Below are 25,948 nucleotides of genomic sequence, written 5' to 3' on the forward strand. Positions count from 1 at the left end.
TTGGAGAGCTATAACAAGCGGTGTGCTAATGGAACATCTCGCTTGGAGAGCGATAACAAGCGGTTTGCTCATGGCACATCTCGCTTCGAGAATGATAACAAGGCGTTTGCTGATGGAACATCTCTCTTGGAGAGCTATAACAAGCGGTGTGCTAATGGAACATCTCGCTTGGAGAGCGATAACAAGCGGTGTGCTAATGGAACATCTCGCTTGGAGAGCGATAACAAGCGGTTTGTTGACGGAACATCTCGCTTGGAGAGCGAGAACAAGCGGTTTATTTACGGAACATCTCGCTTGGAGAGCGATAACAAGCGGTTTGCTAATGGAACATCTCGCTTGGAGAGCGATAACAAGCGGTTTGCTGTTGGAACATCTTGCTTGGAGAGCGATAACAAGCGGTTTGCTTCTGGAACATCTCACTTGGAGAGCGATGACAAGCGGTTTGCTAATGGAACATCTCGCTTGGAGAGCGATAACAAGCGGTTTGCTAATGGAACATCTCGCTTGGAGAGCGATAACAAGCGGTTGGTTTCTGGAACATCTTGCTTGGAGAGCGATGACAAGAGGTTTGCTAATGGAACATCTCGCTTCGAGAGCGATAACAAACGGTTTGCTAATGGAACATCTCGCTTGGAGAGCGATAACAAGCGGTTTGCTCATGGAACATCTCGCTTCGAGAGCGATAACAAACGGTTTGCTAATGGAACATCTCGCTTGGAGAGCGATAACAAGCGGTTTGCTAATGGAACATCTCGCTTGGAGAGCGATAACAAGCGGTTGGTTTCTGGAACATATCGCTTGGAGAGCGATAACAAACGGTTTGCTGATGGAACATCTCACTTGGAGAGCGTTAACAAGTGGTTTGTTAAAGGCACATCTCGCTTGGAGAGCGATAACAAGCGGTTTGTTAAAGGCACATCTCGCTTGGAGAGCGATAACAAGCGGTTTGTTGAAGGCACATCTCACTTGGAGAGCGATAACAAGCGGTTTGTTAAAGGCACATCTCGCTTGGAGAGCGATAACAAGCGGTTTGTTAAAGGCACATCTCGCTTGGAGAGCGTTAACAAGCGGTTTGTTAAAGGCACATCTCGCTTGGAGAGCGATAACAAGCGGTTTGCTGATGGAACATCTCACTTGGAGAGCGATAACAAGCGGTTTGTTAAAGGCACATCTCGCTTGGAGAGCGATAACAAGCGGTTTGTTAAAGGCACATCTCGCTTGGAGAGCGATAACAAGCGGTTTGTTAAAGGCACATCTCGCTTGGAGAGCGATAACAAGCGGTTTGTTAACGGAACACACTCCTGGTGAGGATTGTCCCCTGAATCAGAGGAACTAATGTTTTTGAGGCCAGCACCGTAGCCTGCCTTTTTTATCATAAAAAGGGGTAAAAAATCAAACATTTGAACATCCATGGACGTGCACCTTGACCCCACGGCCAAGGGACACCGTCTAATCCGTCTATCAAGACTGTCCCATTAGCAAACACAAGCACCTCAACCCAAAGGCTGAAGCACATGGTCAATCAAAACACGTGCATCCTGACCCCGAAGGGCCACAATGCATGCTCCATGCTCATACACCACTCCACCAATCCACCACTCCACCACTCCTCCACTCCACCACTCCTCCACTCCACCACTCCACCACTCCACCACTCCACCACTCCACCACTCCTCCACTCCTCCACTCCACCACTCCACCACTCCACCACTCCTCCACTCCTCCACTCCACCACTCCACCACTCCTCCACTCCACCACTCCACCACTCCACCACTCCTCCACTCCACCACTCCACCACTCCACCACTCCACCACTCCACCACTCCTCCACTCCTCCACTCCACCACTCCACCACTCCACCACTCCTCCACTCCACCACTCCACCACTCCTCCACTCCACCACTCCACCACTCCTCCACTCCACCACTCCACCACTCCACCACTCCACCACTCCACCACTCCTCCACTCCTCCACTCCACCACTCCACCACTCCACCACTCCTCCACTCCTCCACTCCACCACTCCTCCACTCCACCACTCCACCACTCCTCCACTCCTCCACTCCACCACTCCACCACTCCTCCACTCCACCACTCCACCACTCCTCCACTCCACCACTCCACTCCACCACTCCACCACTCCACCACTCCACCACTCCTCCACGAATTGAAGAGAAACCAGAGTATGTGCGTGACGTAGATTCTCTCGGCTCTGAAACGGCCTCTCATCGCAAATCAAATAAAAGAAGAAGACGAAGAGTGAGAGACCCTCAAGCAATCAGCTGATCGTGACTTGCAGCGATGACGTAGGCGCCGCACGTGATTCCGTGTTTCGAACGAGTGTTCGTCTGGGAAGAAGCAGCAGAATGGTGCGTTGGGGTCGGTGCGTTGCTTTGGTGCTTTCGCTCTTCCTTTGCTTGCATTTCGAGGCGAGTGCGGGTGGTTTGTTGGAGAAAGAGTTCGAGCAGAACGTGGATCATTTTGACTTGAGTTCACGTGCCGGACGCACCTACAAACAGCGCTACCTCATCACTGGTACGTTTGTTTGGACGACGACGGTGGACGGGAATGCAGACTCGGCGTCAGGACAAATCTAATCGGGGGGCATTAGCCTGAGGGTAACCGGGGGGGACATTAGGGTAACCGGGGGGGGGGGGCATTAGGGTAACCGGGGGGGGGGGCATTAGGGTAACCGGGGGGGACATTAGAGTAACCGGGGGGGGGGGGGCATTAGGGTAACCGGGGGGCATTAGGGTAACTGGGGGGGCATTAGGGTAACCGGGGGGGGCATTAGGGTAACCGGGGGGGGCATTAGGGTAACCGGGGGGCATTAGGGTCACCGGGGGGGCATTAGGGTCACCGGGGGGGCATTAGGGTCACCGGGGGGGCATTAGGGTCACCGGGGGGGCATTAGGGTCACCGGGGGTGCATTAGGGTAACCGGGGGGCATTAGGGTCACCGGGGGGGGCATTAGGGTAACCGGGGGGGGCATTAGGGTAACCGGGGGGGGCATTAGGGTAACCGGGGGGCATTAGGGTAACTGGGGGGGCATTAGGGTAACCGGGGGGGGCATTAGGGTAACCGGGGGGCATTAGGGTCACCGGGGGGGCATTAGGGTCACCGGGGGGGCATTAGGGTCACCGGGGGGGCATTAGGGTCACCGGGGGGGCATTAGGGTCACCGGGGGTGCATTAGGGTAACCGGGGGGCATTAGGGTCACCGGGGGGGGCATTAGGGTAACCGGGGGGGGCATTAGGGTAACCGGGGGGGGCATTAGGGTAACCGGGGGGCATTAGGGTAACCGGGGGGCATTAGGGTAACCGGGGGGCATTAGGGTAACCGGGGGGGGCATTAGGGTAACCGGGGGGGCATTAGGGTAACCGGGGGGCATTAGGGTAACCGGGGGGCATTAGGGTAACCGGGGGGCATCATAGTAACCGGGGGGGCATCATAGTAACCGGGGGGGCATCATAGTAACCGGGGGGGCATCATAGTAACCGGGGGGGCATCATAGTAACCGGGGGGGCATCATAGTAACCGGGGGGGCATCATAGTAACCGGGGGGGCATCATAGTAACCGGGGGGGCATCATAGTAACCGGGGGGGCATCATAGTAACCGGGGGGGCATCATAGTAACCGGGGGGGGCATCATAGTAACCGGGGGGGGCATCATAGTAACCGGGGGGGCATCATAGTAACCGGGGGGGCATCATAGTAACCGGGGGGCATCATAGTAACCGGGGGGGCATCATAGTAACCGGGGGGGCATCAGGGTAATCGGGGGGACATTAGGGTAATCGGGGGGACATTAGGGTAATCGGGGGGACATTAGGGTAATCGGGGGGACATTAGGGTAATCGGGGGGACATTAGGGTAATCGGGGGGACATTAGGGTAATCGGGGGGACATTAGGGTAATCGGGGGGAGATTAGGGTAATCGGGGGGACATTAGGGTAATCGGGGGGACATTAGGGTAATCGGGGGGACATTAGGGTAATCGGGGGGACATTAGGGTAATCGGGGGGACATTATGGTAATCGGGGGGACATTAGGGTAATCGGGGGGGGGAGGCACAAACTGCCGTTCGAGAACTCGATCTATGATGTAAAACTAAATGCTTGATAATAAGAGTTTGCCGTAAACAATCCACACACACACACACACACACACACACACACACACACACACACACACACACACACACACACACACACACACACACACACACACACACACACACACACACACACACACACACACACACACACACACACACACACACACACACACACACACACACACACACACACACACACACACACACACACAACCTTCACCAGGCTGAACACTACGTTTTGCATCCCTTCTTATACACATGCACATACACACACTGCACTGTGCACCCACACTGCACAAAATATAGCCTACGTGAAAGTTTGGCGCCATTTGGGGGGGCATGGCCCGCCATACCCCCCCCCCCCCCCCCCATGACGCCGACCCTGCGGGAATTGCACCATTTGGTACACCTGATACATTGTGTTCTCCGTTTATTTTAATGACCCCCGCACCCACCTTCCCTCTCAGATAAGTTCTGGAAGAAAGGCGTCGGTGCCATCTTCTTCTACACGGGAAACGAGGGAGATGTTTGGAGTTTTGCGAACAACACGGGATTCATGTTCGAGCTGGCGCCTTCGTTCGGAGCGCTTATCGTGTTCGCAGAGCACGTGAGTTTGTTTGTTTTTGTATACAAGATCGAGGCTCGTGAAAGAGCGAACATTAATCGCACAAAAAGTGAAACCGACACATAAAACACAAAATAAGGGGAGTGGTAGACACGATGGGGAGAGAGGGAGAACAACATTTGAGAGCAGGGATATCGGGAGAAATGTGGGAGGGAGAGGGCTTGGGGGAGGTGGGAGAGGTATAAAACATATGAACACTGCAAGGACTTCCAGGAAAGAAGTTGGTATTTCCAAAAAGTGTAACTGGGGTGAATTAGCGGGGGTAGAAAAGATCAAGGTTTTCGATGGGGGAAGATAAGAGATGGTGGTGAACAGCTGTTTTAAAGACCTGGAGGGAGGAGTGGGATTGAAGGGAGTGGGGGAGCTTGTTTCAGAGGCGGGAGAAAAGAGGAATGAAAGAGTGAAGGTGAGCAGAGATCCTACATTTTGGCAGTTTAACCATAAGAGGGTTGCAGGCAGATGTTGTGCGACCTGTAGGAATATTTGGGGGACAAAGCACAGAGAGAGCTGGCGGAGCAAGAGTCGGTAGAAGACAGAAAGACCACAACCTGCCTGCCTGCGGTGAGTGAGTGAAAGGCCCTCGGAGTTAGCTTCATCGTGGGAGATTCCAATGATTCTAAAAGCTTTGGTTTCAACAGCGTGAAGCCGAACTAGGTGTGAGGCAGGAGCACCAGCCCAGAGGGGGGTAACAGTATTCCATTTAGCTGCGAATGAAAGCCTTGTATGTGGTGAGGAGCTCAGGTGTGCCAAGGAAGGACTTCGCACGATGGAGGATGCCCAGTCGACGACTGGCTTTTGAGGCCAGCTTGGAAATGTGGTTTTTCCCAAGAAAGATCATGGCAGATAGTGAGACCCAAAAGCTTGAGCGACAGAACTTCTTGGAGAGGATTGTTGAGAAAGTAGATGGGAGGGTTTTCCAGTCGGTCTTTGCAGAGAGACATCGTAAGAGTGTGAGATTTGTCAGGATTGAAAGACAAGTTCCACTTTTTTGACCCGTCTGTGATTTTGTCCAGGTCTGCAGAGAGTGACGAGGCTGCAGACTGCCGATCTGAGGGATGAGGAATGGAGCGGCAGAGAGTGGAGTCATCAGCAAAGAGATAGAGAGGGGTTTTTCCAGAGAGTCAGAGAGATCATTGATGAAGACCAGAAAAAGCACAGGGCCCAAAACACTGCCTTGGGGAACTCCAGCCTGAACAGGAAGAGGAGATGAGAGAAATCCATTCAGGGCCACATGTTGACTACGACCAGAGAGGAAGTCTGCAAGCCAAGCGTGGAGATTTCAATGAATACCATAGGAAGAGAGTTTGGTGAGCAGAGCTGGGTGCCAGACCGTATCGAAGACATGTGCTATGTCGAGGGAGACGGCTCTGATTTCCTGTTTGGCATTGAGGACCTCCATCCATTGTTGAGACAGCAGAAGCAACATGTCCAGAGTAGAATGACTTGGTCTGAATCCAAATTGATGATCGGAGATCAAGCCATTGGAGAAGAGGAAGGATTTGATATCCGAAGCAATGATGGATTCCATGACTTTGCTGATAATTGGGAGCAGGCTGATTGGTCTGTAGTTGCAAGGATCTGTTTTTGCACCTTTTTTGTGTAAAGCGGTAATGTTTGCTGATTTCCAAGATGCTGGCAGATGATCTTGAGCAAAAGAGCGTGTGAAGAGAACAAAGAGAGGGTGAGATAGAGCGGCAGAGTAGGATTTTAGGACCCTTGGGCTGATGCCGTCTGGTCCAGTTGCAGAATCAGAGTCAACGTTTGACAAAAACTTCTCCACCTTGTCAGGAGAGAAGGACACAGAGTCCACGAGCAGTCGGGTTCGACTGGGTAAGGTGGGAACACAGAGAGATGGGTTTGGGACACAAGATTTTGAAGCAAACGCAGAGTTGAGGCATTCGGCTTTGCCACGTGCGGTGTCAACTGTGTAGCCATTTGAGGTAAGGGAGGGGATGGAAGGGGAACAAACACCAGAAACGGATTTCACCAGATGCCACCAGGATTTGGAGGAAGGAGATAGGTTTGAGAGTTCATTCTTGAGTGTGGAGAGATAGTGCTTCCTGGCACTCCTGAGGGTAGACACACACTTGTTCCGAGCTTGGTGGAAGGAACTGAGATTGCCTTCAGTTGGATTAGCCTTCCAAGAGGCAAAGGCAAGTTGTTTCAGGGCAACTGCCTCACCACAAGACTCAGTGTACCATGGACAGGAGGAAGGGTAAGACAACTGAAGATGAGATGGGATAAATCTGTGCATGAGATAGAGAGCAGTTTGCATTGGAAGAATTCCCAGGAAGAATTGATGTCAGGGGCAGTGGAGATGGGAAACCAGTCCAGACGATTGATGGCTGCTTGCAGACCGTGCCAGTCGGCCTGAGTGAAATGCCAGACTTGTCGGCGCTGAGAAGGCTCTCTGAGAATGACCAGAGAGATGTCCACTTTAACAAGCACATGATCAGAAGAACCGATTGGAGCAGAAGAAGGGCATCAGACATTTACAAGGAAGTTTGTCATAACAGAGTCGAGAAGAGAAGATACTCCATTGACTGAGATCCGGGTCGGGAAATTGACAGATTGTGTCGGTCCCCAATGAGTCACAGAAGTCCTTTGCTGAGGTGCCATGGCTGGTCAGAGAGGAACCCACACCCAGCCAACTGGCATGATGACAGTTGAAGTCGCCACATATGAGGAAGAGAGAATTGGGATGAGTTGATATAAGTTGGTCCATGTTGTCAGACAGCAAAATGTAAATGGAGTCCACTGTTTGGAGGACGGTACAGAACACATGAACAAAAGGTGGGAGCGGAGAGGAAGCCGTGGCCAGAGGTAATCCTGGGGGTGGGGTGGAGAGAGGGCAGTGCAGGGAGAGTGAGGAAGAGAGTTTTTGATAAAGATAGCAACCCCACCACCAGGACGAGGCTCAGGTCTATCATACCGGAGGAGGGAGTAACCAGGAAGAGATATTTAGGAATCAGAAACATCTTGAAGGAGGAAAGTTTCTGTTAAGCAGATCATGTCTGGATTGTCAGAAGCATCCTGAATGGAGAGATCAATCAGGTTTGAGCGAAGACCCCGGATGTTTGAGGTCCATACCGTTAATGAGGAGAGAGGGGGAGCATCGGGTGCAGGACAGGATAGGACAGGGGAGGGGAGGGGTAGGGTCAGATGAAGGATGAGAGGGGGAGGTTGGGAGAGTAGTTGATAGTGTGTCAGAGATCACAGAAGTGTTGCAAGAAAGGGAAGGATGATGAGGAGGAGGAAAGGTTTGATGGTGATGGGATGAGGCACAGTGAGGGGTTGTTTGAGGGGGGGGGGGGCAGAGGAAAGTAGAAGGTTGCGGGAGGTGGAGGTATGAGATAGAAGGGAGACGAAGTGGGGAGGAGGCAGCTTTGAGGAGGAGGAGGAGGAGGAGGAGGATGATGATAATTGTAGGGGGGGGGGGGGGAGATTTGAAGGGTGAGGGGGGAGTTTAGGAGGGGAGGGGCAAGGGGGGAGATTTGGAGGGGAGGGGCAAAGGGGGAGATTTGGAGGGGAGGGGCAAGGGGGGAGATTTGGAGGGGGGAGGGGCAAGGGGGGAGTTTAGAAAGTGGATGATTAATGAAAGACGAACATTTGTAACAAATTGGGTTTATTGTGATTTTCAAGTCAGAGATCTGTTTAAGAACGATAGAGGAGGGGTGGAATGAATGTGAATTTAGAGCATGTAGTGAGGAAGAATTATAAGAGATTGAATTTTTTTTTGGTTTACCTGTATTGTACTGGGATTCACACCTTCCATCCAAGACTGTACGCTCGTTTTCTCTGCTATTTTTCAGGCTTTTTCCGAACCTCAACATCATCACAGAACTCACTCATCAGGCCAACATGCGTTTTATGCAGTTTCGTGCCAAGGACGACTACTCTCGTTTACTCGCCAAACTCGAGAAAGTGAGAAACCTCTTTCCCTCAAACTTGTCGCTATCCCACACTCCCCTTTTCTTCCCCCACACTCCCCTTTTCTTCCCCCACACTCCCCTTTTCTTCCCCCACACTCCCCTTTTCTTCCCCCACACACCCTTTTCTTCCCCCACACACCCTTTTCTTCCCCCACACACCCTTTTCTTCCCCCACACTCCCCTTTTCTTCCCCCACACACCCTTTTCTTCCCCCACACACCCTTTTCTTCCCCCACACTCCCCTTTTCTTCCCCCACACTCCCCTTTTCTTCCCCCACACTCCCCTTTTCTTCCCCCACACTCCCCTTTTCTTCCCCCACACTCCCCTTTTCTTCCCCCACACTCCCCTTTTCTTCCCCCACACTCCCCTTTTCTTCCCCCACACTCCCCTTTTCTTCCCCCACACTCCCCTTTTCTTCCCCCACACTCCCCTTTTCTTCCCCCACACTCCCCTTTTCTTCCCCCATACTCCCCTTTTCTTCCCCCACACACCCTTTTCTTCCCCCACACTCCCCTTTTCTTCCCCCACACTCCCCTTTTCTTCCCCCACACTCCCCTTTTCTTCCCCCACACTCCCCTTTTCTTCCCCCACACTCCCCTTTTCTTCCCCCACACTCCCCTTTTCTTCCCCCACACTCCCCTTTTCTTCCCCCACACTCCCCTTTTCTTCCCCCACACTCCCCTTTTCTTCCCCCACACTCCCCTTTTCTTCCCCCACACTCCCCTTTTCTTCCCCCACACTCCCCTTTTCTTCCCCCACACTCCCCTTTTCTTCCCCCACACTCCCCTTTTCTTCCCCCACACTCCCCTTTTCTTCCCCCACACTCCCCTTTTCTTCCCCCATACTCCCCTTTTCTTCCCCCATACTCCCCTTCTCTTCCCCCACACTCCCCCTTTCTTCCCCCATACTCCCCTTTTCTTCCCCCACACTCCCCTTTTCTTCCCCCACACTCCCCTTTTCTTCCCCCATACTCCCCTTTTCTTCCCCCAGACTCCCCTTTTCTTCCCCCACACTCCCCTTTTCTTCCCCCACACTCCTCTTTCCTTCCCCCACCGTTTCTTTTGCACTTTTTCTCTGTTTCAGCGCAGGAGGAGAAAGAGAAGGGCTCGAATTTGGCCTTCATGTTCCGCCTTCCCTTTGCTGCTGGGAAGGTGTTCAGTGTCAGCATGCTCGATACCTTGCTGTACCAGGTCGCTTTACATTTACCTCGCTCTGCATGTCAAATGAAACCCAATAACTGCTTCATCTCCAACTTTATTATGGAATATTTCCAGTTTCCTTTGTGTTTATAGTTTGATGCACTAACTCCTCATTTCAATCAGGGGCCATAACTTGCGCCACGTCCTCTGCAGGCTTTTGTGAAGGATTTTATGATTCCTATCATACGCTTGCTACTGGGCCTTGATACCACAAAAGGTTCCGGAAATCTTTGTGTGGTAGGTACAGCACATGAGCATCTTTTCAGAGTTCATCTGTTTATTTTGCTTCCGATAATTACAATTTTTGACTTTCCTCTATCACCCCTTCCCCACCCCAATTTTTTGACCTTTTATTTTTAATCTTGACCCATTCCCACACCCCCGTTTTCTCCTTCCCCACACCCATATTTGCCCTTTCACTCTCCCATTTGTCCTATCTACTCCGAACCTCCTTTCCCTGCTATCAATACTTCAGATATTTTCTATCAATTCCGCTTCCCATCCAAATTCTAATTTTTTTATTAATTAATTTATTTTTTAGTATACAAAGTGGAGGCTCATGCAAGAGCTAACACATTGAACATGAAAACATGCACAGTCACACATAAAACATAATAAGGGAAGCGGGAGACAAGATGGGGAGAGAGAGAGGGAAGCACACAAACACAACAGTAGAGAACAGGGACGTCGGGAGATCTGTGGAAGGGGGAGGGCTGGATGTAATGTGTGTGTATAACACCGCACCCCCACCAGGAATGTCACCATAGAATACACATTTACATCGAGATAATTGGGTGCTCACGCGTCCCTCAACTACCATGCATTCCGTCCAGCGGTTCAGCAGTGCATGGAGGTCAAACAAAGACACAAATAAATACAATTCTCAAATTATATATAATACTTGCAAAACTACCCCTACAGACAGGTTAATTCCCCCACCTTTATGTCTATGTTTGTATTTTATTATGACTTGTAATACCGGCTCCCACCAGGTGGTGCTCTACGATATAGGTTTACATAGAGGGAATCAGGTGCTCCCGAGACCCTTGGTCCCCGGAATTACGAGTTTGTTTTCTTACCCATCAAAAGTCTGCCCATGCGCTCCCCTTCACCCTCTCTCACCCCTCCCTCCCCTCCGCCACCCTGAGTACAACCACTAATCTTCAACTAACTGCTTTCGGCGGTTCGGGAAGGCATTGAGGTCAGACAAACAAACAGACAGACACTTCTCAAATTATATATTGCATGATGATTTCCCATAACTTTTCTGGACCCTCACACCCATTACTGTATATGGGAAAGAACCCCTTTCTCCTCCTTATGTCTGTCTATTCCCAACTTCCTTTCTCTTCACCGAACACTCTTAATTTGTCCTTCCTATTTCCAATCCCCCATCCTAAGCCCTTCAACTGAATGTAATGTGCAGATTTTGTCTTATCTCTTATATAGTTGCTCCCTCAGCAAGTTGTAATAATTCAGCTTCAACGTAAACGTTAAGGTTACCACATGCTTTGACCTAAACATCAGCTTCAATGCCACCCATCCTCAGATGCACGTGACTCAAAGTCAGATGAGGTTCAATACCTATGGGCGGCTTTATGGACATCTTAGCGCCTCCACTGGGGAAATTCCCATCGGAGTATATCGTACTGAGAACCATTCCGTCATGTCAGAGGTATGGTTAGCAAGATGCATTTCTTCCCTGCTTAGTTCTCCGGTAAGCTAATGGTCTTCATGTACACCTCATTGCTTTCCGAATTAGTAGAGCGACACTCAGGAGAGCACATAGTCTCACCTCGCACGCTCATTCTGCACAAAAATACCATCGTTAACTGTACGGCCCATATACACACCTGTGTCATCCATGCACCCAATTATGTCACATACATTACCATTATCTGTTGCTTTATTCATTATTGATTGATTATTAGGATATTCAACAACCACTTTTGTACACACATTAAGGCTAAATTGCGTCAATGAAGATGAATATGAAAAAAAAATTCAAACTATATTCCCGTAATATGGCTAATCGACCATATGTATGAAGTTTCGCATCGATCAGTCAAGCGGTGCTGCAGAAGATGTTTTTTAATTCCTATTTTCAATCCAATATGGCCACCAGAAGACGTCACAAATGACATCATACATGTAATTCTTCATTCACATCGGGTCGTAGATCAGATATATGAAGTTTCAAAGTTTTCGGATAAGGATTTCGATTCGACCAATTATTGCTGGAAAACCACTTCACCAATGACATCGTTATCACCCTATATAACCCATGGGGAGTTCATGACATGTGCGAAGTTTCAAATTTTTTTCGTTGGGGAGTCCCTCCCATGTTTAAAGTTTTTCACATCGAACGGACAAGCGGTTACAGAAAAAAAACATGTTTAAAGTGAAAATATGTCGACGTGTACTCACAGACAGAGGCATTGCAATAGACTCGTAACTCCTTTGGGACGAGACTAAATAACCTATTATGGATCCCTGAATCAGGGTTTTATGGCCACATAGAAAGTATAGGAACAAAGTTTAGAATTAAATATTTAATTAATTGATTATGTATAATTAATTGTATGATTATTATTAATATTGATGATGTCATGAACTTTTAAACCCTTATTAATTCCCTTCCAAGGGACCTCATTGCAGGAGGATGCCATTAATTAGACCCATCAAGCCTGTGCAATGGTTGCCAACCTTTTTTGTCCATACTCTCTCCTGTTTAAATTCTGGGCATTAAGAAAGTAGCAGGTACCATTTTACGTCTTTGGCATGACTCGGCCATGATTTGAACCACCGAACACCCAGACTCGAGTTTTAACCATTACACCACCGAGGCTGGTGATTCCTGAGCGGAAACTATTTTGAAACAATGATGTCCTTGAAAAAATCACTCACTTTATCCCTCCACTGTAACTCAAAATACTTTCCTGATGTGTCGATTGATTCCGGAAGTCCCAGATCTCGGAGGCGGTAAAACAAGACGACTCCAGCGATGGAACCTTGCTGACGAGATTTAATAGTGTGCGTTGGACCAACCATAAAGTGAGGAGGTCTCAGGTCATCACGAGTGGCGACGCAAGCCCCGAGAGCCAGAAATTTGAACGTTGGCAGCTCGCAAAGTATGTGAAGACCCGCATGGAGCAGCTGGGTCTTCCCACCAAAGGCTACGGTACAAGCAGCATGAGGAATGATGTTGGAATGGGAGTTTTTCTCTGCAGATACACGTAGAATCGTTTACAGTGAAGAAAGATGTATTTTTTAAAATATAAAGTTATACAACCACATGCACAGGGTGAGTCATAAGTCCCACGAGTAAGAATAACATATTACATTAATACATAATAACAGGAGTAGTAATAACATATAACAGTAATACAACAATTACAATACCACCTTAGACATCGAGTGCACCTATATGATGTCTGCCATTGTCATGACACAAGATAACTTTTCTCCACATGCGATGTGAAAACCGGCACAAAATACCATGTGTTATGATGCCAAATACCATATGTTATGTACCAAAATACGATGTGTTATGATGCCAAATACCATATGTTATGTACCAAAATACGATGTGTTATGATGCCAAATACCATATGTTATGTACCAAAATACGATGTGTTATGATGCCAAATACCATATGTTATGTACCAAAATACGATGTGTTATGGTGCTAAATACCATGTGTTGTGGTGCCAAAATGCCACATGTTATAGCACCAAAATACAAAGTGTTATGGTGTCAAATACCTTTTGTTATGTTGCCAAAATACATGTTATGACACCAAAATACCTTTTGTTATGTACAAAAATATGTGTTGTGGTGCCAAAATACCAACTGTTATGGTGCCCAATACCATGTGTTATGGTGCCAAAATACCAAGTGTCATGGGGCCAAAATACCATGTGTCATGGTGCCAAAATACCACGTTTCATGGGGCCAAAATACCATGTGTCATGGTGCCAAATACCTTGTGTTATGTTGCCAAAATACCTTGTGTTATGGCGCCAAAATACCTTGTGTTATGGCGCCAAAATACCTTGTGTTATGGCGCCAAAATACCTTGTGTTATGTTGCCAAATACCTTGTGTTATGGTGCCAAAATACCTTGTGTTATGGCGCCAAATACCTTGTGTTATGGCGCCAAATACCTTGTGTTATGTTGCCAAATACCTTGTGTTATGGCGCCAAAATACCATGTTTCATGGGGCCAAAATACCATGTCATTGTGTCATGGTGCCAAAATACCATGTTTCATGGGGCCAAAATACCATGTCATTGTGTCATGGTGCCAAATATCTTGTGTTATGTTGCCAAAATACCTTGTGTTATGGCACCAAAATACCTTGTGTTATGGCGCCAAAATACCTTGTGTTATGTTGCCAAATACCTTGTGTTATGGTGCCAAAATACCTTGTGTTATGGCGCCAAATACCTTGTGTTATGGCGCCAAATACCTTGTGTTATGTTGCCAAATACCTTGTGTTATGGCGCCAAATACCTTGTGTTATGTTGCCAAATACCTTGTGTTATGGTGCCAAAATACCTTGTGTTATGGCGCCAAATACCTTGTGTTATGTTGCCAAATACCTTGTGTTATGGCACCAAAATACCTTGTGTTATGTTGCCAAATACCTTGTGTTATGGCGCCAAAACACCTTGTGTAATGGTGCCAAAATACCTTGTGTAATGGTGCCAAAATACCTTGTGTTATGGCGCCAAATACCTTGTTATGGCACCAAAATACCTTGTGTTATGTTGCCAAAATACCTTGTGTTATGTTACCAAAATACCTTGTGTTATGGCGCCAAATACCTTGTGTTATGGTGCCAAAATACCTTGTGTTATGGCGCCAAATACCTTGTGTTATGGTGCCAAAATACCATGTGTTATGGTGCCAAAATACCATGTGTTATGTTGCCAAAATACCTTGCGTTATGTTGCTAAAATACCTTGTATTATGGCGCCAAATACCTTGTGTTGTGGTGCCAAAATACCTAGTGTTATGTTGCCAAAATACCTTGTCTTATGGCGCCAAATACTTTGTGTTATGTTGCCAAAATACCATGTGTTATGGTGCCAAATACCTTGTGTTATGGCACCAAAATACCTTGTGTTATGTTGCCAAATACCTTGTGTTATGTTGCCAAATACCTTGTGTTATGGCGCCAAATACCTTGTGATATGGCGCCAAAATACCTTGTGTTATGGCGCCAAAATACCTTGTGTTATGTTGCCAAATACCTTGTGTTATGGTGCCAAAATACCTTGTGTTATGGCGCCAAATACCTTGTGTTATGGCGCCAAATACCTTGTGTTGTGTTGCCAAATACCTTGTGTTATGGCGCCAAATACCTTGTGTTATGTTGCCAAATACCTTGTGTTATGGTGCCAAAATACCTTGTGTTATGTTGCCAAATACCTTGTGTTATGGCACCAAAATACCTTGTGTTATGTTGCCAAATACCTTGTGTTATGGCGCCAAAACACCTTGTGTAATGGTGCCAAAATACCTTGTGTAATGGTGCCAAAATACCTTGTGTTATGGCGCCAAAATACCTTGTTATGGCACCAAAATACCTTGTGTTATGTTGCCAAAATACCTTGTGTTATGTTGCCAAAATACCTTGTGTTATGGCGCCAAATACCTTGTGTTATGGTGCCAAAATACCTTGTGTTATGGTGCCAAAATACCTTGTGTTATGGCGCCAAATACCTTGTGTTATGGTGCCAAAATACCATGTGTTATGTTGCCAAAATACCTTGTGTTATGTTGCTAAAATACCTTGTGTTATGGTGCCAAATACCTTGTGTTGTGGTGCCAAAATACCTTGTGTTATGTTGCCAAAATACCTTGTCTTATGGCGCCAAATACTTTGTGTTATGTTGCCAAAATACCATGTGTTATGGTGCCAAATACCTTGTGTTATGGCACCAAAATACCTTGTGTTATGTTGCCAAATACCTTGTGTTATGGCACCAAAATATATTGTGTTATGTTGCCAAATACCTTGTGTTATGGCGCCAAATACCTTTTGTTATGGTGCCAAAATACCTTCTGTTATGGCGCCAAAATACCTTGTGTTATGTTGCCAAATACCTTGTGTTATGGCGCCAAAATACCATGTGTTATGGTGCCAAATACCTTATGTTATGGCACCAAAATACCTTGTGTTATGTTGCCAAATACCTTGTGTTATGTTGCCAAATACCTTGTGTTATGGCGCCAAAATACCTTGTGTTATGGCACCAAATACCTTGTGTTATGGCTTCAAATACCTTGTGTTATGTTGCCAAATACCTTGTGTTATGTTGCCAAAATACCTTGTGTTATGTTGCCAAATACCTTGTGTTATGGCACCAAAATACCTTGTGTTATGTTGCCAAATACCTTGTGTTATGTTGCCAAATACCTTGTGTTATGGCGCCAAAATAACTTGTTATGTTGCCAAAATACCTTGTGTTATGGCGCCAAATACCTTGTGTTATGGCGCCAAATACCTTGTGTTATGGTGCCAAATACCTTGTGTTATGTTGTCAAAATACCTTGTGTTATGTTGCCAAAATACCTTGTTTTATGGTGCCAAATACCTTGTGTTATGGGTCCAAAATACCTTGTGTTATGGCGCCAAATACCTTGTGTTATGTCGCCAAATACCTTGTGTTATGGCGCCAAAATACCTTGTGTTGTTGCCAAAATACCTTGTTATGTTGCCAAAATACCTTGTTTTATGGTGCCAAATACCTTGTGTTATGGGTCCAAAATACCTTGTGTTATGGCGAGAAATACCTTGTGTTATGGCGAGAAATACCTTGTGTTATGGCACCAAATACCTTGTGTTATGGCGCCAAAATACCTTGTGTTATGTTGCCAAAATACTTTGTGTTATGGGTCCAAAATACCTTGTGTTATGGCGCCAAATACCTTGTGTTATGTTGCCAAAATTCCTTGTGTTATGGCGCCAAATACCTTGTGTTATGGCGCCAAAATACCTTGTGTTATGGGTCCAAAATACCTTGTGTTATGGGTCCAAAATACCTTGTGTTATGGCGCCAAATACCTTGTGTTATGTAGCCAAAATACCATGTGTTATGGTGCCAAATACCTTGTGTAATGGCACCAAAATACCTTGTGTTATGTTGCCAAATACCTTGTGTTATGTTGCCAAATACCTTGTGTTATGGCACCAAAATACCTTGTGTTATGTTGCCAAATACCTTGTGTTATGTTGCCAAATACCTTGTGTTATGGCGCCAAAATACCTTGTGTTATGGCGCCAAATACCTTGTGTTATGGCTTCAAATACCTTGTGTTATGTTGCCAAATACCTTGTGTTATGTTGCCAAAATACCTTGTGTTATGTTGCCAAATACCTTGTGTTATGTTGCCAAAATACCTTGTGTTATGGCGCCAAATACCTTGTGTTATGGTGCCAAATACCTTGTGTTATGTTGTCAAAATACCTTGTGTTATGTTGCCAAAATACCTTGTTTTATGGTGCCAAATACCTTGTGTTATGGGTCCAAAATACCTTGTGTTATGGCGCCAAATACCTTGTGTTATGGCGCCAAATACCTTGTGTTATGTTGTCAAAATACCTTGTGTTATGTTGCCAAAATACCTTGTTTTATGGTGCCAAATACCTTGTGTTATGGGTCCAAAATACCTTGTGTTATGGCGCCAAATACCTTGTGTTATGGCGCCAAATACCTTGTGTTATGTTGTCAAAATACCTTGTGTTATGTTGCCAAAATACCTTGTTTTATGGCGCCAAATACCTTGTGTTATGGGTCCAAAATACCTTGTGTTATGGCGAGAAATACCTTGTGTTATGGCGCCAAATACCTTGTGTTATGGCGCCAAAATACCTTGTGTTATGTTGCCAAAATACCTTGTGTTATGGGTCCAAAATACCTTGTGTTATGGCGCCAAATACCTTGTGTTATGTTGCCAAAATTCCTTGTGTTATGGCGCCAAAATACCTTGTGTTATGGCACCAAAATACCTTGTGTTATGTTGCCAAAATACCTTGTTTTATGGTGCCAAATACCTTGTGTTATGGGTCCAAAATACCTTGTGTTCTGGCGCCAAATACCTTGTGTTATGGCGCCAAATACCTTGTGTTATGGCGCCAAAATACCTTGTGTTATGTTGCCAAAATACCTTGTGTTATGGGTCCAAAATACCTTGTGTTATGGCGCCAAATACCTTGTGTTATGTTGCCAAAATTCCTTGTGTTATGTTGCCAAATACCTTGTGTTATGGCGCCAAAATACCTTGTGTTATGGGTCCAAAATACCTTGTGTTATGGCGCCAAATACCTTGTGTTATGGCGCCAAAATTCCTTGTGTTATGGCGCCAAATACCTTGTGTTATGGCGCCAAAATACCTTGTGTTATGGGTCCAAAATACCTTGTGTTATAGTGCCAACATATGTTATGGTGCCAAATGAATATTGAATGCATTATTTTAGTTCATCAACATGTGCCATGTGATGTTCTGCAACCTTAGCTTTGACGTATCCTCATAAAGCATCGTCACAAGTGGTCAGGTGAGGACCGTGCGGTGACCACAGAAGTTTTGGCGAAGACCTGCCAATCCAACGGTTGGAAAAAAATTGATTGAGGTAATTTTGCAGCACACACGAATGATGCGCAGGTGCCTCCTCCTGCTGGAAATAAATCTCATGGGCTAGTCCGCGTTGTTCAACATCAGGGATCAGGCGTCAGGTAATTCTCCAACATATGCGGATATGACTGCTGATTGACCGATGCATCAAAATCTAAGGACCAATGATGTGGTGGGCAGATAACGCCGCCCAAACCATAACATGTGGTGGATGGTCTTGCACTTCCTCAACATAAGGTGGATTGGCATCACTCCAAAAGTAAACATTGTGTGGAGATGAACTGTGGTAAACAGCACACTCATCACTAAACATAACCTTTGACCTTTTAGGAATTGTATCAAAGTGTTGCAGTGTTCTGTCTCAGGTGGACACATCAAAGTCTGTCACGAGCTGTCAACCTGTTTTCATGATCTGCATCTGACGAGTCACAAAGGACAGTTGGTTTATATGGTTCCATGTGAAGTCCTTCCTTCATTGTGTGACGTAACGATGAATCCGAAACACCCAACGTTTCCATGATGATTTTTTTCAGAGATCTGAGAACAGATGTTTTAATGTTTTGAATTCCCAAATCATGAATGTTTGGTTGGTTGTTGCGTTTGCTGTCGAGGACACTTCCAGTCAAAATGTCCTTTTCCCCCAAAGATGAAGATTTCATTTTGACGGCGCTGGATTTCCAAACGCTCCTCAACCTTTTCTTGCACCTGTTTCATCGTCCCGTTTGTGTTTCTCCTCTCGTGGTACCACACCATTGCTACCAACCTCTGTTCGACTGTAAATGGACTTGGTTTAATGTATTATTTGTATTGTCTGAAAAAGGAAAACAATACAAATACATATGGTTCAATCAAATCTTGCATGAGCAGCTAAAACGGTGTCCTGGGACTTCTGACTCACATGTAGATTGTGGAGTTCAATGATGCAAATAGAGTAAAGTACACGATGTTGAGTTAAGGTGAACATTGGTTGTTTCTCCCCAGCATTATCCCTTTGTTTAGGCCTCAGGGTGTGGTTAGGGTGAAGGAGCCTTTTGTTTTGATTCTTTAATTGAGACCCTCGCTGATGTTGGGCCTTGGGGTCTTCCAACTCAAGTTGATGGTTTTATCTGTGCAGATGAAACAAGTGAGCAGGAAAACACCCTTTCCTATGTGCTGATCAACCCACCTTCGGACTTTTCCTTAGCACTCAATGACATCATGTGAGTTTTGAAGCCATGTGTAAGAAGTTGTTTGTAAGAAGTTTTTTCACAATGTGAGGTCTGAAGTTTTTAAAATACATTTGAAAATATTTTGGCCTGTTTAACATTCCCATCTGAGCCCTCAGCTCATTTTGCTGTATTCCTAGGTTCAGGTCCAACATACTATGTTGATTTGTCCATAGTCTCCTGTCGTGTATTTAATCTGACGTACACTGACGTCTCCTCATGGGTTTGTCCTGAATGCAATTGAAATGTACATTTGCATGTACATGGTGGCCTGAAAGTTGCTTTACCCCTCCATTGGAAGGTATTCCTTCTTAAACTTCTCCAATATACAGGTTTTATTGTGCAGTACAGTCAAACGTCGCCATCTGCATGTTCATGGTCCTTGATTTCACGTGTCTGCCCTTAACGCTTGGACACCCTTTCTCTACCTCTGGGCCGACACTTCCGCATACCCTTGGAAACAGTGAACCCTACCCACCTTAAACTCGTTCAGTTTTCATAAGGTTTTTAATACTTTGAATTTTGGATAACAGTATTTTCTTTAATGTAACATTACGTGTTAAATTATCATAATACTGTATCTGAGGGTAAAAAATATCTAAAAATTTGAAAATGAACATTCTGCATCTTCGGGTATCGGCCACATTGTTGTCTCCTGGCAGCTTCCTTGTGGCGGTTGGTGAGGTGTGGTCCTGTATTTTTTGTGGTAAAACTTTGGATACTGGTTATTTAACCATGGGCCCCCAAAACATCCATTAGGTGGTGCATTTGCTGAAGAGCAGAACATGAAAGTGATGACATTAGTGCAATAAGTTAAAATATCAGATCGATTTGAGAGTGATGCACGTGTCTATAAGTTATTAATGATTTTTGTGTTTAAATTTTGGGGCTGGAATGTATCTCATTGACTTCCATGTTATAAACTGGTCGTGTTTCGCATTTCGCGGAAGTTTACAGGAACGGAACCCCCGCGGACGGTGAGGTTTACTGTACTTGCAATTAATTGATCAGTCATAGCTGTATGTGGTCCATCATTCTCCTTGCACCACTGAATTCGGTGACAAGTCCTCTAAGACATCTCGTGTAGCATTTGTGGAGCAGCTGTGCGAAAAAGGCCATGCCTGCAGCACACAGTTCTTCAATCATCCTATACCCATTTGTCGACACTTTATCATTGATGGTGCCCCACAACGACTCGTCTGGAGTCGTTGTATCTGGACTACGTGGTGGCTATGGTAGAGGAGCTGGTGATCCACATCCAATCCATCGTTGAGGAAACGTTTCATTGGGATCGTCCTGAACATGCAATGCTAAATGGGCAGGTGCACCATGTTGTGAAAAACCAGACACCATCAGCTATTCCTGGAGTGACAAGTCGTGGTACCAGACAGTTTCTTAACTTCTGCTAAGAAAACCAGACAGTTTCTTAATTTCTGCTAGTAAGCTACACCGTTTACCAGTCCATTAAAAAAATAAGGGCCAAATGAATGTCTTGAGGTCATTCCTGCCCATTTTATCATGTGTTCAGGATGATTTTCCAATTCCAATGTCAAGTGTGGATTTTCCTTAGACTAAAACACGACATTTTGTGTCCACAAGCTTTAATAGATGGCGCATTCATCCAAAAACACTTTTCTTTGAGGCATGGCAGTCGGGACGGTGTCAAGCAAGACATTGCATGATGTGCAGCACCAATCCATGTCGGCATCATTCACTTCATTCACAAACTAGATGGTATTCATAGAACACTTACCCTGCGCAGTCAACTTGGTGCGAGCCAACTCTTCTGTTTTTGAAGGTTTTTTTTTTATTTGATCCAATATGGCTGCCAGACCATGTGAGCGATGATATAATAAATTTATATTCTCTAATATAATTGTTGCATAGATCACGCTCAATAAATTTCAAACTGATCAGACTAAGCGTTGTCCCTGTCGAATTTTGACGTCATAATTATGGCACCAATGACGTCACCGTTAACAACACCTATTCCCCATATGGAGTTCTTTACAATGAGCCACGTTTCAATTTTTTCCATAGAGCAGTTTTGGAGATATAGAGGTGCAAGGTTTTTCGGTTTTTCCAAGATGGCGCCTGTACCACGTGGCCTATGACGTCATACTTATCATTTTAGAAATTCTACAGAAGGAACCGCTCATATTCTGAAAATTTCGTGTCCATCGGACTAACAGTTGCTAAGAAAAATAAATTCATTACTCATCGAATCAAGCATTGTACTTGTCGAATTATGATGTCATAATGAAGGCACTGATGACATCATCATTAACATATCTTATTCCCTATGGGGAGTACTTGACAATAAGCCATGTTTCAATTTTTTCCATAGAGTGTGGTCGGAGATATAGAGGGGCAAAGTTTTTCGGTTTTTGCAACATGGCGCCTTTACCGCTGAACTATGGCGTCATAATTATCATTAAAATATTCTGCAGGAGGAGGCGCTCCTATGGTGAAAATTTCGTGTCAATCGGTCGAAGAATTGCAGAGAAACTACATCAATACTGATCTAATCAAGCGTTGTACTTGCCGAATTATGGAAAAATGGGAAAAAAAAATGGAAAAATCACGTGACCAATGACGTCAGAATTATCATTAGAACGATTCTACAGGAGGAGCCGCTCATATTCTGAAATGTTCATCGGACTAACAGTTGCAAAGGGAAAAAAAAATTCATACTGATCAGATCAAACGTTGTACTTGTCGAATTATGACGTCATTATTAAGGCACCGATAACATCATTAACATATCTTATTCCCCAAGGGAGTACTTGACAATTAGCCATGTCTCATTTTTTTCCATTAAGTGGTTTGGGGGATGTAGAGGTGTAATGTTTTTCCAAGATGGCGTCCGTATCACGTGACATATGATGTCATAATTATCAGCAAAACAATCTATAGGCAGAGGCGCTCCTATGGTAAACTTTCATGTCAATCGGACCAACGGTTGCCGAGAAAATGAATTTGTTAAATGCAGACACGGCGCACGTACGCAACCGAATGCTTAACTGCGGTTTCGCTTTGCGAGCGCAGGGTAATGATGGACGCCAGGGTTTCAACTGAAGATATTTTTTCATGTGAGTTTTCCTTGGGGTCTGCGGTATGCCAAGTTCACTAGATCTTATTAACTTTTTCGGTGACCGGTCAACTAATGCCAACAGAGCAGCACAAGTGTTTCTTCTTGTTGCTGATCGACTCCACTGCGCTTCTTGTCCTTCACACTTCCTGTTTCAAAATCCCATTTTTTTTAGACTTTAACGATGTCTTCTTTTGGGGAGAAGGTTTTCCAAAGCATTCCATGAAAGCTGTCTGAACTTGAGCATTTGGCCTGTGTGTGTCCTTGATGCACCCAAACACGAGCAACCAACCGCTCTTCGACACTGCAACAACTTGTGTCCGCCATGACGTCCAACTACCTGCTGGGTCCCATGCGCAGTGAGCCAGTGTTTCCACAACCACCGCGGCTTAAGGGAAGATAGGGAGGGAGGTATGAGAAATTTAGCACAGGTAAAGCCAAATTTCAGGCCACCTTGTACCACCGTAAGATCATTATGTGGCTAAACAAATAACTTCCTTCCAGTGAACAGGCAAACTGAGGTTCCAGAATCGTTTTATAATGCTCGCCTCGAAGCTTTCTGGATTGTAAACTTGCTCGGAGCAAACCATCTTTAAGAGGTGACATTAAGCTACGTGTCTCGTCTCCATTATGGATATAAATGATTTCACAATATGGTTTGCAAAAGCAGATATTTGGGCCTGTAGACCCTAAATCATCATCATCATCATACTAAAATACGCCGTTTGTGTCTGTCCGTCTGTCTGATGAATTTTTGACCCCAATTCATTCCGTCCTTACTTATCCAATCTCAACCAAACTTGACAGGATGACCAAGGGTTACACAATGAAGGTTGTAGCGCATTCATTTGCCCCCCTCCCCAAGGGGGTTTTCTCCCCCGAGCGGGTTTTCTCTGCCATTGCTGTCAATGGGTTGCGTGTTGAGGTGTATAGCCATATTAAGTTAGCTTCATCGTGGCGTTTGTCCAAAAAAGAAGATTTCTCGTGACGTTTTTCCAAAGACGCTTTCAATAACAAAATTAATGATAATCACATATTGTTAATGTTATTACAAAACAATATTAATACTAATAATGTCCCACTTCTCCAAGGCGTTTTTCCTGCAGTGATAACGTGTATAAATATCTTATAGTTATAATGGCGTTTCCGTGGGAGCAACGGCTTCTACAGGAAGTAAAAATATTATAAACCACAAACACGTCTGCTTAGCTTTTTAAACAGTCGCTAATGCTGTTTATAACACTAAATGAAGAAATTTGGAGGAATCCCGACATCCGTGAAGTAAGGTTTACTTACAGAACTGAGCAAATATCTACTGTACTCTATATAACCCACAAATGTTGGGTTAATATCATGGCCCTTTCTGTCGCTACCGTGGCATTTTTCGTAGCGGACTTTTGGAACTCGCTCCTGCTGTTTAATACGAAACTGAAAGGGAGAAGCTCGGGTTGTGCTCATTTACCAAGCAGCTAGCAAGCGCTTGCCAAGCCAGCCGTTCCTTAACGGTTTGGAATGGAGTGCTTGCTGAAATGCTTAAACCACTTGGCGATCTCTCCACAAGAAACTTGGTGAATGAACACACACCCAATGTTCTTGAGACCCGCCCATAGATCGACTATAATCTATATACCCCAAAGAGGAATGACCCTTCCTGCAGCTCCCAGTTGTGTGCGGGGTTACTAGTTGATTTAAAATCTATTCCATTGCCATGTCGATTCTGAAAATTTAAAAAGAAATGTATGTTGACAGTGATGGAATATGAGAAAGAAGTTGACAACAGCAAAGCAGACTTTGTTTGAAAAGTAGGAATTGCAAGGAAATAAAATGGCACAGATTGAGTTCGAAGTTACATAAATGGATAGTGAGATATGGGATGATACATGATGGGTTTCATGCTCTTCCTTAGGTTTTAACTTCATTGAGTCTCTATAGCGGTATTTGTTCAATCATTTAGCACTGTATGCAGTAGTTATTATTATTATTACTACTTTGCATTTGAGGTGTCGGTTGCTTATACACGACTACTATTTCACTGCCCTTCCCTCTCACAGCTACCTGATCCGACCGGACCCCATGGCTGACCTTCCTACATCCCACGGATTCGGTGGACTTGGTTCTCGCACCTCTACCACAAAGTGCTACCATGAAGCTAAACGTTACTAACAATAAGGCTACTGATGTGAGGTGATGATGAGGTCATGGTCATGGTCATGATCAGGCATGTCAACATCAGATTCTCTTTATCGCTGGGAGTAGCACAGAGGAGGAAAAAGCTTGTAAAGCTCCTGAGTTTGTCTTCCTCCTTGAGATCTTTAATATTCTCAACCATCTGGGAATTCCTTTTGGTCGCCAAGTCATTTTAATCGTCCTGTCACTACTTGAACTCTCCATACTTCTAAGGACCTAAGGTGTATTACCTTGGTCATGAAAGAAAGGTTGGAGATGTGAACGAATGCTTCCTTATACATTTAAATGGCATGAAAATGTGAAGTCAGTATTACAAGTCAAACACGACACCATATATTTTGATATTTTCACTTGGAGATGTTGTAATGTGTGGTGAAGGGCTTGGGAGATCACTACGCATACATGATCAACACATTTTTGGTGTATCCAAATATTTCAGGGCCTCCAATCCATTGTTGACAATATGGATGTATTTTCACAAAAGTGGTTTCTTTGTCAATCAATTTTTGGAAAGTTCCATCCCTTCCTTCTTGGGAGGAAGCCCAACTCTCGGTGGGCATAAATGTTTTTGGAAAGTTCTCCAAAACTTTTGTATTCCTTCACTTGCTTCGGCGTGAAAATGTCATCAGAGTGCACTATGTATTAAACAACCTTTTTGTACATCACCTGCAGCCTGTTTGAGAGTTTTGAAACAAACATTGAAACACACGATGGGAGTGACTGGAGAAGACGGCACTTTATATTTTATTACCTGCAAAATCGAAGATTTTCGAGTATATTGGTCTATATTGTGTTACGTGCTCCTCCCCAAACCCCCTGGTCACGGTGTACCTCCGAGCCCCGAGAGGAGTCACGGCAGAAAGATGTGTTATTCTGTATCAAAGATCAATGGTGAAACCACATCAATTGTTACCAACAAACAAATATTGTATTAAGGTCACACAAG

At 45.3% G+C, this 25,948-nt stretch overlaps 1 protein-coding gene across 1 annotated transcript; it reads left to right on the top strand.

Annotated features, from left to right (window-relative positions):
• The first annotated feature begins 2,300 nt into the window (after positions 1–2,300).
• On the top strand, positions 2,301–25,667 carry LOC144888725 (potassium channel subfamily T member 2-like). The gene is made up of 9 exons (XM_078767830.1): positions 2,301–2,535; positions 4,586–4,725; positions 8,556–8,667; positions 9,765–9,866; positions 10,029–10,112; positions 11,425–11,550; positions 12,840–13,056; positions 19,634–19,718; positions 24,867–25,667. Exons 2-9 carry the CDS (start codon positions 4,643–4,645, stop codon positions 24,976–24,978), a joined length of 921 nt encoding a protein of 306 aa, XP_078623956.1. The 5' UTR covers positions 2,301–2,535; positions 4,586–4,642; the 3' UTR covers positions 24,979–25,667.
• The last annotated feature ends 281 nt before the right edge of the window (positions 25,668–25,948 follow it).

This window comes from Myxine glutinosa, chromosome 13 (genome assembly GCF_964187855.1).
Source record: "Myxine glutinosa chromosome 13, kmMyxGlut1.1, whole genome shotgun sequence".
NCBI lineage: Eukaryota > Metazoa > Chordata > Myxini > Myxiniformes > Myxinidae > Myxine > Myxine glutinosa.